Here is a 20021-nt window from a genome sequence, read left to right as displayed (position 1 = left end):
ATTATTACTGTTCTAAATCATCCATGGGCAAAAATTATTAGGCGAGACTAAATTCTATATAAACTATGAGATAAACTTTGTATCAAATCCCAATAATCACGAATATATCAATAAGTTTAAAACACAATATCAATGAAAATTATAACGTAAATATAAGTAAATAACTATAATAAGAATTGATGCCAAAAGAATAAAACCTAATATTACTACATATTTTACTGCATTAAATAATAAATACTTTAAAACTTACCTAATTTTAAAAGAATTATCAAATTATTTACTTGATTGGTCATATCCCTTCTCTAATTTTTCTCCATTAATTAATCTATACAACATACTAAAGAATCTTCATCCTTCGGTCTATTATATTGTCCACCTAAAATATACAAATAAAATCAATCAATATATCAGTCTTTTTTGACTTACTCTAGCATTTTTAAGGTACAGAATACAATTGCTCTATATTATATTTTTTCAAATTGTTACCTATAATTTTTTTGTTTACGTATTCATTCTTCAAGTTGTTACTATTAATATTTATTTATAGTTAATGACCTTCTTTTCAACAACATTCATTCTAAGTCTTGGTGCACAAAACCGCATAAATCTATTGACTACCTGCAACATTTTGTTTGTGTTTTATTGTTTACTTGAAACACCTGAGATGAATTTAAATTTAATCTCAACAAAATGTTTACAGAAACATCTTAATAACAATTGCTTCTAACATAATGATACACTGATCGCTATCATTTCTTAAGCAAGATAACATGATTGATGATTTTTCTCTGCTGCCTGTTTTCAATTCATATTGAAATATTATTTAAAATTACATAAATTAGTTCCTTACATTTTTAGAAACTTTGACTATACCACATCTTATACCTCGTCAAGGAATATTTTTTTAAAAGCGCGCAAAACATTGGTTTAGTGTGTTAGCATTTGAACTAAGGATAATCAGAATTGTATTTTGTCCACTAATTCTAATAAATTGTATATTGTTTCAGGCTGACACATTTTCCTGCAATGGAAGAAACGCTGGTTATTACGCAGATGTTTCTACTGGATGTCAGGTAACTTTAAAAATAATTGAGAATATATAAAGCGATATTATTATATAATTATTATGTTAGGTTTACCACATGTGTGACGGACTAGGGCGTCAGTTTAGCTACAAATGTCCCAGTAAAACGCTGTTCCAGCAGAGAATGTTAATCTGTGATCATTGGTATATGGTAAATTGCAGTAAAGCCGAACAAGACTATGGGTACGTCCGATGACATTATTTATAAAAAATAAAATTAGTTCCACATTTTTACACAATTAGTATACAGTCCCATAAAACCAGCATAACAAAAAATGGCTTTAAATTGAATAATATAATGGACTGATATTGATTAATTGAAAATCAAGACAATTCAAATTAATCTTCAAATATACAAGAAGAAAAACTCAACAGCAATAGTTAAAACGAATTAAGAAGTTATTAAATGATAGTAATATGATATCATAAACAAAACAATTAAGAGTCTGACAATAGTTTTTATGTCTTTTCCTTCTCGATCTTTCGAAATATACTTATATATAATATTTCTGTGGCAAAATTGATATATGAAGTAAATTTTATTGCTTTTACAATATATTATTTGACGTCTTTGTTATAACCCTAAATGTGAGTAAAATTGCTACATATAATAAAAAGTACATACGTTATTTAATACCATTTCACTTAATGAATGCGAAAAATCAATGAATTCAAAAATTTATGTAATTTCTTTATAGAAATTTAACACTATTTATATTTATAGAATGAATTGTATTTCGATGTAAAATCTAACATTCAAAATAATTCTTCAAATTGAATCAAAATTTCCTAATTCATGTTATTTTATGATACATTACATCATCAATTAATTTTACTTCTTCCCGGATAGCGTACCTTAAACTAACAACTTAGGACTACTAAAAACCTTATCAACATACTCAAAACCTTCTAGAAACAAAATTTTGAATTTATTTAACCCCTTATTTATAATAGAGCTGATTTAAAATATGTTATAAATCAACTAATTAACATTCAACCTCTCTAGCATTTTAAAATATTAAAAATAACCCAATATAACTAATTAAATTCATATCGAATCCACTATGCAAGACGTAATAAAGGTACATTAATACGATAATATTTCTTTATCTAGAGCTAACTTACTGATTGGTCAGCAAGGAAAAGCGTTTGTAGAAGATCTAGAATACAACAGAACGCCAAGGCCCGATTTAGTTGATCCAAACAATTCAGATTTTAGCACATACCGCGTCGGAGGAAAAGAAATTATCAAGCCATACAGTGGTACGTAAATGAATTAATAATAATACCTTTATCAAACTAATTATTTAACAGTTTCAGGTGAAGACCTTAGCGGTAATACAAATTTCAATGAGGACAAATCCTTCACAGCTCACAATCAAGTCACCGAGTCATATTCGACCGCTACACCAGTTCATTACAAACGGCAAGAAACTGGTACTGGTATTCAAGGGTTCAACAAACAGATATTCTACAGGACAAGTTACAATAGTAAAAACAGGAATGTTGCTGATACATATTCCAAAGAAACCCAAGATAACGTATACAGACAAGGTAATTATGACAATTATATTTAAAAAAATATAAGTTAAGTAAAAAACCTTTTTAAAGCTAACCTAATCATTTGTGACTCTAATCTTTTAACACTTCATCACAAAGTAGAGTTATTTAGATTACAAATATAGTCTATTCCAACTGTTTTGTACATACTCTCGCAATTTGTAAATTCAGTTCAGAAGCAGACAGTATTTTCCTTCTCATTTTATTCTAGTTAAAAAGAGACACAATGCTATCTGATTAGTTCGAACACGTAAACGAATATGCCTAAGTCGTTCAGTTTCCAGACGTATGCAAAATTCTTAAAATTAATAGTGATAAGAGATTATAAACTCTAACCTATGAACTTTTGGAGCTGTATAATTAACTGTAGTTTTTACCTCATTCTGGTACATTTTTGTTCAGTTATTTTATTTAGATTAGAATTTTATTGTATATCAAATCCCAACTGAACTAAAACTCAGAGTTGATACGACAACAATGCGACGTTTTGACGTTACAAATTTAGATGACGTATGAAGAAAATAACTTTGAATATAATATATATAAGATTATTCGATTTTAATTCAACATAAATGTTATTACAACTTAAAAATATATAGAAGAGCTTTTTGAAAATATTTTAAAAATAACCATATTCATCCCCTTCTTTGCCACCGCTTTTGTGTATTATATCAGGCCAAAAGTAAATCATAATCGCCAGAACAAATATTTTACATAGTAAGTTTTTAATAGTTTATAAATTCACGAAGATGAAACAGAAATGTTCAAAAATAGAAATCATAACAAGAATATATAAATGTAATTTTTTATAAATAGTTTTCTGGAAGTTACCCTATAATATCTATTATATCTGATTTTGAATTTCCAATTTTTAGAGAGAGCTAAATATGGCAAATAAGCCAGATATTGAAACAATGTACTTTAACTAATTCGGTTTGGGTGAAATATTTTATAATATTCATCTTTTTACTTTTTGTCTCCAATTCTTGCTTGTCGTTTATATATCTGGAGAAAATTCAGTGACAAAAATACCTTTTGTTTACCAACAAACTGATACTTTCTAGATCAAAAACAAGATTATTTTAGAGCCTAAATGGTCGGTTCACACCGCGTTTGGTGACATTTATAAATGTTAAGCTTTCTTTTTCACACTTGTTTAGCTGTTGTCTAGGCCTTCACAATGATCATAATAAGACCATTTTTATATTATGCCGCAATTTAATGAATATATTGATTAATTCTTTTTTTTTTAATAATTCCTCCTATTGTCCAAGCATTATAAAATTAAGTAAGATTTGTTATGGACATTTGAATAGATGGAGAAAAAATACATATATGTTTATAATATAAGCAACAATACCTAATTAAACAATTCAGATAATTATTATCTGTGAACAAATTGACTTAAATCGTTTAATATAAGTCATATAAATTCTTCAAATTCTACTGTAATAAAAATAACAATATAGTCTTTTTGGAAATAAAACTACCCCTTATTTATATTGGAAGGAAAAACACAACATTTAATGCACTGAATTTGCGCTTCTTTCACCAAGATATTTTTACCATTTATGTCAAGAAACTGTTTATTTTCTATGCATTTTGTCTATTTAAATAGCATCAGCAAGGTTATAGAGCAATATACGCTTGAACGTGCTCATGTTGATATATTACGTAATATAAAGTAGCTAGTGCTCGTCTTTTAAATACCACTTGACCTTTTAAGGAGAAACCTAACAAGGAACGTCAAAATTAATGTTTACTTATTGGCATATTTTCAATTAAGCCAAGAAAGTATAACGATATGAAAAAATAATCAGTGTACTCCTATTTTAGAGGTTCACTGATTATTTTACTACCAAAAAAAGGTATGTGGCAACAAAATGTAATATTTATTTTAATAAGATAGACTTAAAAAGTTTGCTATTATATTTACTTTAATAAACCTTTTCAAAATAATCAAAAATATGTAACAGAGTAAAGAATGTATAACATGTCCAAGAAAACAGCCAATATATGGATAGAGACAGTTCAAAGAAGAACAGAAAAAATCGCGGGGTTGTTCATCACGAATTCCTACTACCATGCTTAATTGTGAACAAGGATTATTATTTCAATATTGTGCACCGTTTGCGTAAAGCTATTCGTGTCTACAGGTGGGGCAGAATAACTCGGACTACATTAATTATTCACATTTCTATTTTCATACAAAATTTAACTTACATAATTTAGGCAAACGTCTTATTCGCCCGATTTGTTTCCATCAGTGTTCTGGTAATTCATGATTAATAGATTTCAAGGACATTCTTTTGAATCGAGTGATATGATTAAAACCAAATCGAAGAAGTCTTTAAGCACTAATCCAGACATCGAATTCAGGAACTGTTTCAAAGGCTGATAAATTGTTGAAGTAAATGCGTTGCAACAAAGGGGATAATTTAAGATAGTCAAAATGTATTTGAAAAAATTGTGCGTTGAGGAAAAAGTAATTTCTCGTTTAGTCATATTTCTGTTTATCAATTCAATCAATGATATTTTGCCAATTTGTCTGGTAAAACCTAGTGATTCCGTATCTATAAAACCTCTGAACTACATAATTAAGACATTTTTCCGGAGACCGGAACAAATGATAGCTGAGCGGTGTAAAATCCGGCCCATACGGTGGATGCCTCAAAACTTCCTAGCAAATCTCACTCAATGTTTACCTAGTTACTACATATTTCCCACTGATCATTTATTTTCCTCTTTTTAATCATAACAGGTCAATTGAATAGTCCTCGGCCTGACACATAAACGGCGCTACTAAAATTAAATCCATATATTTTTTAGTTAGCCCTAACCCTCAAAATAGGCGTGTATAAATTTGACAGCTGTCGGATCATTAGTTTGTGAATTATAGCATTTTGAGTGAAGCAGCTTTGTTATTGCGAAAAAAATGGATAAAAAGGAATTTCGCGTGTTGATAAAATATTACTTTTTGAAGGGAAAAAATACATTTGAAACAAAAACTTGACTTGATGCCAAGTTTCCGGATAATGCCCCAGGAAAATCAACAATCAAGGATTGGTATGTTAAGTTTAGACGTGGTGAAATGAGCACCGAAGACGATGAACGCAGTGGATGCCCAAAAAAGGTTCTTACCGGCGAAAACATTTAAAAAATCCACAAAATGATTTTGAATGATCGTAAATTGAAATTGAATGAAATAGCAGACACTCTAAAGATATCAACTGAACGTGTACGTCATATTACTCACGAATATTTGAGAATGAGAAATCTCTGTGCAAAGTGGGTGCCGCGCGGGCTCACTTTTGACCAAAAACAACGACGAGTTGATGATTCGGAGCAGTGTTTGAAGATGATCAAGCGTAATAAACCTGAGTTTTTGCGTCGATATGTGACAATGGGTGAAACATGGCTCCATCATTTCACTCCGAAGTCCAATCGACGGCCATCCAAGTGGACTATTCACGATAAACCCGCTCCAAAGCGTGGGAAAACGCAACAGTCGGCTGGCAAGATTATGGCGTCTGTATTTTAGGATGCGCATGGAATTTTCATTGACAACCTTGAAAAAGGAAGGACCAACAACAGCGACTATTACATAGCGTTATTGGACCGTTTGAAGGACGAAATCACAGAAAAACGGCCACAGTTGAAGAAAAAGAAAGTGCTGCTTCACCAAGATAATGCACCGTGTCACAAATCATTGAAAACGACGGCAAAAATCCATCCATCCTCCGTATTCTCCAGACCTGGCCCCCAGCGACTATTTCCTGTTCTTAGATCTCAAAATAATGCTCACTGGGAAGAAATATTGATCGAATGAAGAGGTGAAACTGAGCCCTATTTTGAAGCAAAGGACAAATCGTACTACAAAAATGGTATCGAAAAATTGCAGGGTCGCTATAATTAGTGTATCACCCTTGAAGGGAATTATGTTGAATAATTAAAAACTAATTTTGCCAAAAAAATGTGTTTTACAATGGTAGACCGGAGACTTTTCAATCGACCTGTTATATTATGGTTGCATTCAAGCATTACTATTAAATTATATGGAACATCAGAGCCACCTAATAGGAAAAATCGAAATTATTTTTAATGAATAACTGACTTATTTTCTAAAATTCATTGTTTTTTTTTTCAGATAACAACTTTAACTTTAATTCCAGTCCAAAACCATTCTCAGTCGATTTTGAGAATAGCCAATCAAACAATCAAAACCCTGGTTCACCCAGTGTGGTAAATTTCCCCTCAAATTTCAAGGCTACGACACCAGTTTATCCAAAATATGTTGATATAGATCAATCGAAATTTACGGATTTTGGTGATCCTTTACGTGAGTTGGGTAAAAATGATGCTACGGTTAATTTTCCTTCGAACTTCAAAGGTAAGACCAATCAGAATAAATAATTCAGCAGTTCTAGAGTGTTCTAATTAAGTGTACTCAACTTGATATGAAATGGATATATTATTTCAATAATTATAGACGATAAAATGACCAGAACTTTTTTTAACAGCAACTACGCCGGTATATCCACAACATGTCTCTTTTGATCCATCTAAATTATCCGAATTTGACATACCTGCATATGACATACAAAGGGATTTGCCTTCGATAAATTTTCCGTCTAAATTCAAAGGTTTGTTGTTTTTGGCATCCGAATTCACCAGCACCATTTAGAACACAAAAAATGCATCGATCTTTATTCAGTCTGATTGTTTACACCTTTACACATTTTCACATAAGCCAACAAGAAAAGTAGAATCATTTATAGCTGATAGAAAGTATGTGCCTATTTGATTTTTGAATTATTATAAAAATATAATAACGTTATCATTACACAACGTTGCATGAATCAATATTACATAGGACCTCCATTGTTTTCTATTCATGTACAGATCGTTATTAATCATTGAACCCCAAACACTACACCCGAACTTTACTATCAAATGAAAACTATTATTGTTGCCGAATAAAAGATGTTTTCTTAGTGAATTCTAAGTACCCTGTATTTCAGGGCGTTTAAATATTTGTCTATTTCAAGTTTTTAATCATTAAAGAATAAACATCACCACTTTCCGCCATCACATTTTTTCTCAAGATCCAAGTTGACCAGTTAATCTTGTGGATTCTGACTGATATGGTCTAAAATAATTTAAGGAAAATTGGGACCATATTGGATCTAAAGGTATCATTTGAATTAAGTACCAAAATATAGGGCAATAAACTCACTTCAACTGTACAAGTAAAGATTTAATCAAAGTGACATCAACAAGAAACAGTAGTCGAATGATGTAAAGTAGGAGTTTTCATTTAAATATTTCGAAATATTTTGCCAGACTTTAAGGCATGTAGACGAAATCTGCACGGATAAAAAATAATATCAACCGGTCTTGGATTGTAGTAGTTTAGTCATTTTATTTGAATTTTTTAATAGAGTACTCAATTGCATAGTTAGTAGTTGACATTTGGTTTTAATGGTTTTGTTGTTTGTAGTTATTAATAGTTCTTAATAGTTTTAATAGTTTTGTAAATCACCTTCAACTTCCTCAAGTACATACAGTACAAGGTTAAACCCATGGGATATTTTGATTGGAACTGAGTAATAGTTCGGAATTATTGAAAATGTTTTAATGGATGCTTGGCATTGTTATGACAGATCCATGTTTTATTACCACCGATAATTCAATGCAAAATTATCTTCCTTTTTATAGTTAATACCTAAACTTCTTAAAATGCTTGATATAAAAACACAAGTCCTCATGGAGTAATTTCTAATTGTTCTCTGAATAGTGTCGAATGTCCAATCCTTTTTCTCTTTTATAAATCAATATTTATATTAATAAGAATGATAATTATCATTCCTTTCAAGATCGCACAAACCTCTTTCTATGCGTTTTCTCAAGGTTTCACCTGATTCAGGATTTTTTATATACTTCCACTAAAATAAAATAGATGAATGTATTATAGAATACCACTTAATTTTTTTTTGCCCGCCATTTTTTGTAAAACGTTACCCCAAAAAAACTTTATTTCGAATATTGAATTATAATAGTTGTCCTTTTTAATAAATCATATATATATATATATATATATATATATATATATATATATATATATATATATATATATATATATAATATATATTCAAATAAAAAATACTTCCCAAACTTCAACAAGAAAAACCCTTTATATCTAATATAAGACTCTCAATAGACAATATCGCTATAAATTATTTTCCCCTAATTTCGTAATAACAGTAAGAATAATAATCATATCTTTTCAAAGTTATATACTGAATACTTTCAATAATATTAAATGATATTTATTGCTACCATGTATACAGTATAAAGGAAAATAGTAGTCTAATAATAAATTGTTTAATACATATTGTATAGATTTTCAGACACCTACACCTCTGATAATAATGCTCTTATGTGACCAACATAAATATATAAACTCTATCCGATTGTCTATTAATCTAGACGCTCCTATCTATAGATGCCATTTATATTGATTGTACTATTCTATCAATCAATACAATGTTATATGAAAGATTATGATTTACGACAGCCCACAAATAAGTCTAAGCCTAGTTACCTAACATATTTTAATATTTCGTTAAATTAAACAACAATCTAAACTTTTTGACTTTTAGTAACTTACATAAATTTTTCAATAATGTTTTACCTTACTTGAAACTATAATATAAGGGATAGAGTTGCAGGCCTAAATTGCAACTAAAATATATGATAAAACTATTAGATTGTTACATGTATTTTAATCGACGATATCTATTAGTGAAAATGCAAAGTATTAATATAAGCAACTGTTAAACAAACTAGCTGTTGAATTCGATGGTTTCGATGTGTCTCCCTCCACATAAAATAACACTTTTCCGTTTAATATTATTGAGTTATTCAGTGTATATAGATGTTAATCATGGAACGCCCAAAATTGTTTTTCGGCATTCATTACTTTTGTTGCTCAGTTCGAAGAAATCTGCCGAAGCCCATGAAACAATGTTATAAACCTATGATGACGCTGCTCTGTTATACCCTAATTGTTAACTTTGGTTTCAACATTTTCGAAGTTGTGATTTTGATATTAATGGTAAAGAACGCCAGAAAGACCAAAATCGGAGACAATGAATTACAAGACTTTTTAAGTGAAAACTGATATATACTGAATTTACATGCCAAAAGTGGTGTGAACAATTAACAAACCAATAGATTATTTAGTGGTCTTGTTTAGTACGAAATGGTATTTTTGAAATTTTTGCAATAGTTTACTAAACTAAATCAAGCATATAAGCAAAAAGTCCAAAACATATTTTTAAAAAACAATATGATATTTTCATTCAATTTCAAATTTCAAAAACATTCTTTTGAGATTTTCTTCAACAATGCTGTCACCTTGGAATTAATAAGGAAAATGACAGACTACTTTTGTTATAATGAAATTGATTATACACTATATTTTAAAATATAATTAAAAACATTTAAAATTAAATAACATCTCAAGTATTGTCTATGTAGAAAATCTTTCTGTTCTTTCTGATCTATATTTACATACGTATCCCAATCCTTGTTATTTTTTTACTTATATTTTAGATTCTACTTATATTTTATTTAATTTGGGCACTTAAATAACTGACTGACTGACCAATCACGATATTTAGATGGATATAACAATCAACTTAACACTACCACACAGACACAAAATCATGCAATATCATCTCTCATCCAAGGATATGTTTCAAAAAAGAATTAAAACATTTTCTCTACAGCTACGACGCCAAATTATCCTCAACGCGTTGATTTAGACCCGTCTAGGTTATCAGAATTCGATATACCTGCCGAAGAAGACTATGGTTTGATTAAAATTAATTTCGAATCAAAATTTAAAGGTTTGTTCAAAAGTTTAAAAGCCAAACCAACTAACATTATGATTTTCTGTAACAATTATTGCATGAACAGGGACATACACAGGTACTTTACGTTAAATTTGTTGTTTAGACAGCATGTGACTTGTTAACTAACATCACTATTAATTTTAAACACTGACTATGTATTGTACACTTTTATTCTAGATAGTTGTTTTATTTGTGTAACGGATACTTTCCGATTTGTTGTCAAAATATGTTTAGTCAATATATAATTTTCAGCAACAACACCAGTTTATCCCAAACACGTTGATGTCGATCTAAAGAAATTTACAGATTTCGCAGAGGAGCCTCCACAAAACCCAACAGATGTTATAGTGAATTTTGCATCTAATTTCAAAGGTACAGTATACAAAACATATCATTTGTCAAAGAAAAGCATCTACGTAAATAAAATTATGAATTTGAGAAAAAGTAATATCCATTTTTATCGAGTCTTTCTAAACACGAATTATAAATATACATTTCAAACCCTCATTCAATTTTATCATTCATTTTGATCGATCTCCTTTTGTCACTTTTCTGGTAAAATCATAATTTTGTTAACATAGCGGCACTTTAGGCCCGTAATCATTTGTTTAAAATGGCTCGATATGGTTGATTCAAATGAAATTCAAGTATCGTGCTTCTTTTGATAGCCAGCATTATGTAAATCCCAAAATGCCAGTTTATGAATATGTTTAGTTCTGTCTCAATATGTTTAAGTATATCAAAGTGAGTTTTTTCAAAAATTGCCCAGCGATTGAAATCGAAATTTCCTGGATTAAAACGAGTTCATCAGTTCAGACACTGGCGTTCTCTTAATGACTCATCACCATAAATACCACACAGTTTTCAATGAGCCTGCGCTAGGTTTTCGCTTTTCGATATCGAACAACAAAATCAATAAATACCAAAAGTTTTTTCAACAACCCCGAAATGTACATATCTCCTTACTTGCATTCCTGTCACTTTTCATTCGGTATAAAATATCTAATGTTTATAGTTCCAGCTTACGATGGCATCTTCTCTTCATTAGGAGCTTGCATGTATTTTGATCAGCAATATCTTGGTAATGAGAAGTGTGAATGCGAGGTATCAGTGTAAACAATTTTTCTTTTAATTAAATAACAGTTCTCCATTGATTATTATTATTATTGAGTTATTCATTGTATACAGGCTCTAATCATTGAATTATGAAACTTTTTTAGAAACACACAAAATAATTTTAAAAATATTTTGAATCTTAGCATTTGATGATTCAACTGTTTCCAGACATTTACATGCGATCTGTAAGGAGAGGAAACGATTGTTATCACACGAAATAACTGAAAATGTTATTTCAAACCCCTTTGAACATCACAGTTTTATTGTTTGCGAGGCAAAAAAACAAGTAAATTTTATGACAATAAAGTCTAGCTGTGTATATGATGGATTTTTTTGGAAGTTTCATAATAGCACTTTGATGATGACTATGAATAAAGATATAAAAGGAATGTTCGTTTGAAACTGCAAGAGTTTCTTGAAATCCAAAATAAACAACATAGCATGTTCTTCGAAACAGCAATTGACATAATGCCAATCTAATATATACATTTTTATAGATTTTATATAAAAAATAGGCAAGAACGAACTACATCTTGGATATATTGTCTATTGCTTCCCTGTGTCATCTCTCAGGTAACATGCAAATAAATCGTGGCGAAAAAAACAGACCATTTACACACATCGACAAAATCAAATCAGATATACTAAGTCTAAGTCACACCCTAAGTCAGATAAAGTTTAAGAGAATATCCTGAATCACGCCATCAACATAAGACGGTGCGCTATCATTCAGCCCGATTCTTGCACAATAAATCTACATTTCTGATAAATAAAATACTTCGCTCAGTTTCCTCAATTGTTCCTAATAAAGCACCTGTATATCTTAGCAAACACACTGAAGAACCTACTTCTAGTCAAAAATATATGTTTCTTCAACCGTCAAAATTCACTACAAAAAGTCCACATATTGGCTAAATTATGTTTTTACATATTCAATACATTTTCCAAAATTTTGGAATATTTCCAGTTTAGTGTGAATTTTTTTGCTTCTATTGCCTTTTCGTTGATTATATAACCGACTATGAATTTCAAAACTTCAAATCGTGTTTCACGAACATTTTCGGTATTATATTCATCAAAAGTAATAGGTTTGTAATTTAATTTTAAAGGATTTACAACAGATTGTTACTGCGAATCATATCCTAACTTAATATTCTTAATGTGGCTTCACTTTTTATTTTAATTTGAACAATAAAAGCCCCTGAAGGTCATGGAATGCTATGTGAAGCCCCATCCACCATGCCCTATCTATTTCAATATGTGAATACTAGCTTCGATGTTTTAAAAGTTGACCGCATGTTCTAAAAAACCGGTAAAACATATTTTGAAACACACGAGTGCTATCCCACCCGTCGTATTCTCCAAACCTTTCTCTGATTACTACTTATATATGAGTCGTGACCTATCTGGACTGTGCTTCACTCTTTATAAAGATATCAAAAAATGGGTAGATTCGTGGGAAATCTAAAAAAATAGATAGTCCTGTCTGATAAATTGCCTGGAAAAAGTAACGGCTATCGATGGATAATACTTTGAATAAAATACACTGTACAATCTTCAAATTAAAAAATCTTTTAAAATAAACAAAAATTTTCAGGATGAATTATCAAAATTTTATGTACGTATTATTTTTAGGTACTACACCAGTTTATCCCAAACATGTAGATGTCGATTTAACAAAGTTTACGGAGTTCGCAGATGAATCACCAGATCCACCTACCTCTGTTAACTTTGCTTCAAGTTTTAAAGGTAAAAATGTATATCTGAATGTTAATATTTTTTCTTCAATAACATTTTAAATTATACCAGGTACTACACCAGTATATCCCAGAGAAGTTAATATAGATCTGTCGAAATTCTCCGAACCTATAGAATTGCCGAAAGAGGATAAGGATAGCGAATTTTGTAAGAATACTAATGTATGTATTTTATTTTTACTTTATGCGCTACACTACATTTAGCAGCACCGCCTTCATCTCTTGCTATCGATCTTCTGCCGCCGCTGTCAAACAAGAATTTGCAACCAAGCATATACCAAAAACAAAACAAAAGCAGTTCGACTAACTTTGCATCAGATTTTCAAGCGACCACTCCTAATTATCCTAACAGTGTTGAACCAACCAGTCCAGATCCAAATGAAGTAGGATTACTACCACCACATGACTATGGTAATAGTTATTAACTTTAACAAATATTAAAAGGTTTTTTTTCTAATACTAATAAATAAAAAAAAGGCTAATAATAACGTTCTAAAAATTAGTATTCGTTATAAAATTTAATATTCAAAATATGCTGATACTTTTACTATTTTACCACTACCGCAACTTTTTTACGAGCACTTATGAAGTTAACTTCATTAACTCAATTCTTAACTACATATATGTATATACACAACACATGGGCTTGAAAAGTTCCAGACCTAACACATAGATGATGCTACTACTACTAATACTAACCTTCAAAAGAAAGCTGTTAAAATTTCATGATATTCTACCCATGAGTTTTGGAGTTTTTGTACTAAAAGTGACACTAGTTTTGTTATTTTCAAAACAATGCATCAAAAACAATTTCGTGTTTTAATTTTACACTACTTCTTGATGGGAATAAAACCGCTCGAGCGAAGCAGTAGCTTGAAAAGTGTTATAAAGACTCCGCTACGTCAGAAACAACAATGAAACGTTGGTTTGCTAACTTCAAGAGTTCTTTATGATCCTTAAGAGAAGTCCATATGCAAGAAGAAGAGACCTTAAGAGAAGTTCCAAGCGATGATTTTGATGGCAATGGCAAATAACGCCCTGGAGGACCAAAAAAGTTCTAAGACGATGAATTTCAAGACTTAATCCAACTAATCACCAGCAATAAAATCCGTCTGAAAGCCAACCAAACTTTCATATGAATTTATCAAAAATACTATTTCCAATTGTTTTAACATCAAGATATTTGCAATCAATCACTTTTTTGTAAAATTTTCAAAAGTATATTGAGAATGTTTAAGATTTGTAGACTTGAAAATAATTCATGCAATACGCCTATGACTACGATGATCACTATTTATATTTCGAGAATTGGCAACAGTGTTGTCATGTGAGTCCACCTGATGGTTCCATCGTAAAGTTTAACATTTTTGACGATATACGCACTCATTTTGTCAACATTTTGTCGCACGGACGCTATTTGTTTATTTTAAATTTTGTTAAAAGTTTCGTCTCGACAAAAAATGGAACTGAATTGTGAACATTTTCATGCGATGATTTTTTACGATTTTCGACGTGGATTATCACAACAAGAGCATCAATCAACTTAATTTGACTTTTGACGATGAAGCTCCATCAAAAACCACCGAGTTTCGCTGGTTTAGTGAATTTAGTGAGTTATGTCACCTATTGTGAGATTGAGGCATCCCTAAGCATTAATTCCACCAGCATATATGCGATTTTACATGGACACTTAGCTGTGCGAAAGTTATGTTCGCGTTGGATCCCACACAATTTAACAATCGCTCAAAAAAAGGCTCGATTTCAAAATGCTTTGAAAATTGGTTTAAGCGTATGCATTGTCTAAATGGAAAACAATACTGTTGAAGCAACAAGAAATGAAAGTTGAAGCAGCGTAATAAGCGTTATGGAGACTCTGCAGTAAGGAAATCAACTCATCAAAATGATACGCTGAATAAATGTGGTAGTGCAAGTTGATGATGGTGATGGTGCTGAAAGCTCTGTATACCCATAATCTCTATTAATTCCAACAAAAAAATAAAAAGTCTATAAAACAATACGGAAAAATGCATCTACTACACATCTACATTAAAAAGACTTAACTAAGTGGACAACATGTGAAAACAGTGCCTCTTAAGAATTTACTGATCTTAAGAATAAATCGAACAGTTGAAACAATGTGTTAATCTTGGAATAGAATATTGATAAATACATTCGAATATTTAAATATATTTTTTTATTTAGGCCACAAACTTACTCGGTTAATGGTGACCAAAAGTCACTAACAATTAGTAGAACTCTCGACATATTTTTTACTATCAAATCTAGTAAGTATTAAATCTAACACCTGTTCTTTCTCAGAGCAACGGAGTTCTCGAAACGACTACGAAGTAGACCTCTTCAGTAAAACTTTCAGCAAAAGAATAGACGATGAAGATCCCTTAGTACTCGGAAACACATTCAACAGCAAACAGCTAACAGAGTTCATGTTAACGATGAAGCCTGAACAACTGAAGACTTTAAAAAATATGTGGCACATTCCAGACTATGATTTTCCCTTAGAAAACATAGCATCACCCAACTATGATAGTGAACTCAGTTCATTTCAAGCTAAAACCTCAAAAAAGAGGTAAAGACAATTGAATAGTTTATTTATTTAGGACTATTTATCTTGTGACTTTATTTGAGCAAACTGGGAATTCTTTATAGCTCAGGTTGGTCTATTTGTATATAGTAATTTTAGAAGAAAACAGCGGAGACTCAGAATTAATTATTTTAAATTAAGTTCCTTACTCTGTTACTTTAAATTCAATGAATGCTACAGAAAACCATTGTCACATCTTAAAACAATATCATCTACCTCTTGTAAATAATATTTTCTTCTGAATTACAACTTAAGTAAATTATTTCATATTAAAAGATATATTTTGTTTAGTTAAAAATAAGAAAAATGCGAATTTATTTTTAAAACAGCTATAAGTTCTCGGATGATTATGTAGATGATTCTATGAATCGGATACTTAAATCCACAAAATGATCACGAGGAACTTGATATTGCTTGGATGCCAAATTAGTTAATTATTTGCCCATTAAAACACCTAACAAAATCGCTTACATGTAAATACTTAATGACTGTTATATTAAAATAAAAAAAAACGGGTTAATAACGTAATCTTTGTTTTCTTTTCCTTTATGCATTTACAATTAACTTATAAATTATGTTATTTATAAATAATATTTATTTAAATGATTGACTTGGTCGATAAAATGGTTCACTTAACTCAACCAGAATGTTTAATATTCAAAACAAGATTGACTGTGTCACGTCTAATTGTAGCCACCAAAAGTTAGCTTATATCTATATAGCACTACTTTTAGTAACGTTTACCACTTACCTTGTTGAAAAAACAATCGACCAATAATGAAAGTGAAACAATAACTGAACAATTGGATACGGAAACAGAATAATTTGTGGTAAATTTTAAAAAATAGAACCAACCAAAAAAATAACCAATAGAAATTAGAAAGCTCGTAGCAAGAAAGCGTGATGCAGGAAAACATTGCAACAAAACTAACTGATAAACTATGCTAAATAAACTGAGCCAGCAACTCAAACACAAAATTCATATTCTGAATTTACTAGGAGTCAGCAGATGATAGGCGTTTAGAAAATCGAATTATTTCCTGAGTAGAAATAATTTCCAACCTTACCCTGCTGACGGATGTGATAAATTACCTAATCCAAACAGAAATTAAGATAAAGTTATAAACCTAATTGAAATTGTCTCCATTTAATAAGTGGCCAAGAACTTAAACAGGTGCCAGGGAACGCATAATGAAACTTCTACGCCTATTCAACGCTATACTGCGACTGCAATATGTATTAGAAAATTGCGGAAATTACGATGATCCCTAAACCAGGTAAATCACCCAACGATAAAAATAACTCATATCGACCAATATCACGGCTACCAATCATATCCAGATTGTTAGAGAAGTTGTTCTTAAACATCCGAACTCGCCAATTTGTATTTAGAAATAGCATCAATCGTATTACGGACGTAATTGTGAAAGCTTTTGAAAAAAAGAAAATTTGTTCAGCTAACAAATCACGTAGTCAGATGAGCCAGATTCGCAAATCCTACATTTCTAATCGCCACTTCAGAATAAAGTGGTTTAAAATACGTCGACAAATGTTTAGATTCAAAACCCATCCCTGAGCAAATATTGTTTTTACTTTATAACAATTTTATCTCTAAATGTGAAGCAGTGACAATGGCCACATTTGCTAATGTTATAATCTTAATCGCTACAAGTAACAATATTTAAACAACTGAAAATAGATTACAAACAACTGCAAATAAAATTACTCAGTGCACTAAGAAATGGCGAATAAAATTAAATGCCACAAGGTTTAAACATGTGGATTTCACATACAAAAATAGATTATCTTCCAGTGATTGGTTCCAGTTCCCTATACGAACACAACAAAATATTTGGGCATGACAATAGATGTCAAGGTCAATTGGAAAGGGTATGCTAAAAAGAAACTAGCAGAAACGGAAACTATTTGTATGAGGTTACTTGAACGATAGATAATTTATAAATAACAAAGAGATAATTTGGAGCTCTTTACAACAAATTATTATTACATACAAATTTTGAACAAAATATAATAAGTTGAGTCAATCTACTTTGACCTCAAACTTATAACAAATGAACCATAAAGAAATACTTTTATAAAAATATAAAGATATTGTAATTAGAGGGCAGAACAACACTCAACCCTAAACAAAATGTATTCAGTTACGCACATAACGCTGAAATATATTAACATGAAACTTGCAAAATTAAATACATCATTAATGTTTTTACTATAAAATGAATGTGGTTTTAAATATTAACAACTTGAATCAGAATATAGATAGTTTAAGTTATCAATATAAGTAATATAATAATTGATATCACTTACTTCAATATCACAGCAAACTAACCGGTGACGAAGAAATGCACTTAAAACTCTTGATTGAAATCCATGCATTCTGGTAAAACTAGAAAACTGCTCTAAAAATGTCCTTAAAGAAAAAATAGTTGCTTTATTTCACAAATTACATACAGATAGTCTTATATATTTACCTATCAATATAAAGTTAACCATTACAATACATTACTATTAATGATTTTGTTAGTTCGCCTGCATGGTTATATTATCAATGCCATTTTTCACTATAAGTTATAATAAAAACTAAAATTGAAAAGTATTTATCTTCCTATAAAAGCTTGAGATTATAATGAAAGGAATTGAACAGCCTTTTCTTCACTATGTATTATAATAAGCAGGTGTTGTTTATGTTATATTCTTCTTAGATTAGTAAATCTTACATTAATTACAGTCTAAGAGATTAATTTTCATTTTTAAATGATTTTAATTTTTAATCTAAAATATGTCTTAGTCAAAGAAATTGCAACAAAAAGAATCCCAACATATAGAACATATAAATGAAATATCATATATAAATATGAATTTCCCAAAAAAAAATCATACCAATTATTGAAAACAAAACCATATACCTGTATAAATAAAATAGTATATATATTTTCATTCCTGTCAAAAATAAAAAATCACTAGTAAGGCTCTAAATTATAATGAGGAATTCTACACATACTATCAATTAAACCACTTTTTCTTCACTATATAATATAGTACCTAGCGCATGTTATATGACATCCTTCAGAGATTAATTTTCATCTTTAAATGATTTTCATATCTGATCTAAAATATGTCTTAATCAAGGGATTTGCAAAAAAATATTCACAACATATGATAAACATAAATGAAATATCATATGGATTTACTCCAACGACAAAATCATACCAATTATCTCATATATATTACAAAATGAAATCATATACCTGTATAAAAAATAGAATATATATATATATATATATATAGATTTATAAAACCAATTATCTAAAAAAAAATCTGATATCATATACCTGTATAAAAAATAAAAAGATTCACAATTCACAACATATAAATGAAATATTATATGAACTTCCCAAAAAATAAAATCATACCAATTATCGAAAACGAAACCATATACCTGTATAAATAAAATAGTATATATATTTTCATTCCTGTCAAAAAATAAAAAATCACTAGTAAAGGCTTTAAATTATAACGAGGAATACTATCAATTAAACCACTTTTTCTTCATTATATAATACAGTACCAAGCGCATGTTATATGACATCCTTCAGAGATTAATTTTCATCTTTAAATGATTTTCATAGCTGATCTAAAATATGTCCAAGGGATTTGCAAAAAAATATTCACAACATATGATAAACATAAATGAAATATCATATGGATTTACTCCAACGATAAAATCATACCAATTATCTCATATATATTACAAAATGAAATCATATACCTGTATAAAAAATAGAATATATATATATATATATATATATATATATATATATATATATATATATATATATATAGATTTATAAAACAAATTATCTAAAAAAAAATCTGAAATCATATAGCTGTATAAAAAATAAAAAGATTCACAATTCACAACATATAAATGAAATATTATATGAACTTCCCAAAAAATAAAA

At 29.7% G+C, this 20021-nt stretch overlaps 1 protein-coding gene and 1 long non-coding RNA gene across 8 annotated transcripts in view; one reads left to right on the top strand and one right to left on the bottom strand.

Annotated features, from left to right (window-relative positions):
- js (jiangshi) overlaps positions 1 to 16566 on the top strand; it is a 59902-nt gene extending 43336 nt beyond the window's left edge. The window contains exons 2-13 of one of the 7 annotated variants that reach the window (XM_076394658.1): positions 1008 to 1073; positions 1134 to 1267; positions 2199 to 2347; positions 2399 to 2638; positions 6792 to 7034; positions 7165 to 7287; positions 10438 to 10557; positions 10816 to 10935; positions 13315 to 13428; positions 13489 to 13584; positions 13644 to 13847; positions 15756 to 16566. In XM_076394658.1, the coding sequence (XP_076250773.1) occupies positions 1008 to 1073; positions 1134 to 1267; positions 2199 to 2347; positions 2399 to 2638; positions 6792 to 7034; positions 7165 to 7287; positions 10438 to 10557; positions 10816 to 10935; positions 13315 to 13428; positions 13489 to 13584; positions 13644 to 13847; positions 15756 to 16027 (1881 nt within the window). In that variant the 3' untranslated portion in view covers positions 16028 to 16566. Of the gene's footprint in view, positions 1 to 1007; positions 1074 to 1133; positions 1268 to 2198; positions 2348 to 2398; positions 2639 to 6791; positions 7035 to 7164; positions 7288 to 10437; positions 10558 to 10815; positions 10936 to 13314; positions 13429 to 13488; positions 13585 to 13640; positions 13848 to 15755 lie in introns of all 7 variants that reach the window. The other 6 variants (XM_076394657.1, XM_076394660.1, XM_076394661.1 and 3 more) reach the window with 6 other exon arrangements.
- LOC143190405 (uncharacterized) lies at positions 273 to 18622 on the bottom strand. Its single transcript, XR_013004232.1, has 3 exons — positions 18531 to 18622; positions 18367 to 18469; positions 273 to 376 (listed from the first exon to the last, which is right to left on the bottom strand). It is a non-coding gene; the product is annotated as an uncharacterized LOC143190405 (long non-coding RNA).
- Positions 18623 to 20021: the final 1399 nt, after the last annotated feature.

The sequence above is a fragment of the Rhynchophorus ferrugineus genome, unplaced genomic scaffold, assembly GCF_030347505.1.
Source record: "Rhynchophorus ferrugineus isolate W39M unplaced genomic scaffold, kcgeb_rfMv2 rfM2, whole genome shotgun sequence".
In the NCBI taxonomy this organism is placed as follows: Eukaryota; Metazoa; Arthropoda; class Insecta; order Coleoptera; family Curculionidae; genus Rhynchophorus; species Rhynchophorus ferrugineus.
The sequence above is the reverse complement of the archived record's forward strand: the minus strand, read 5'-3'. Positions and strand labels throughout refer to the sequence as shown.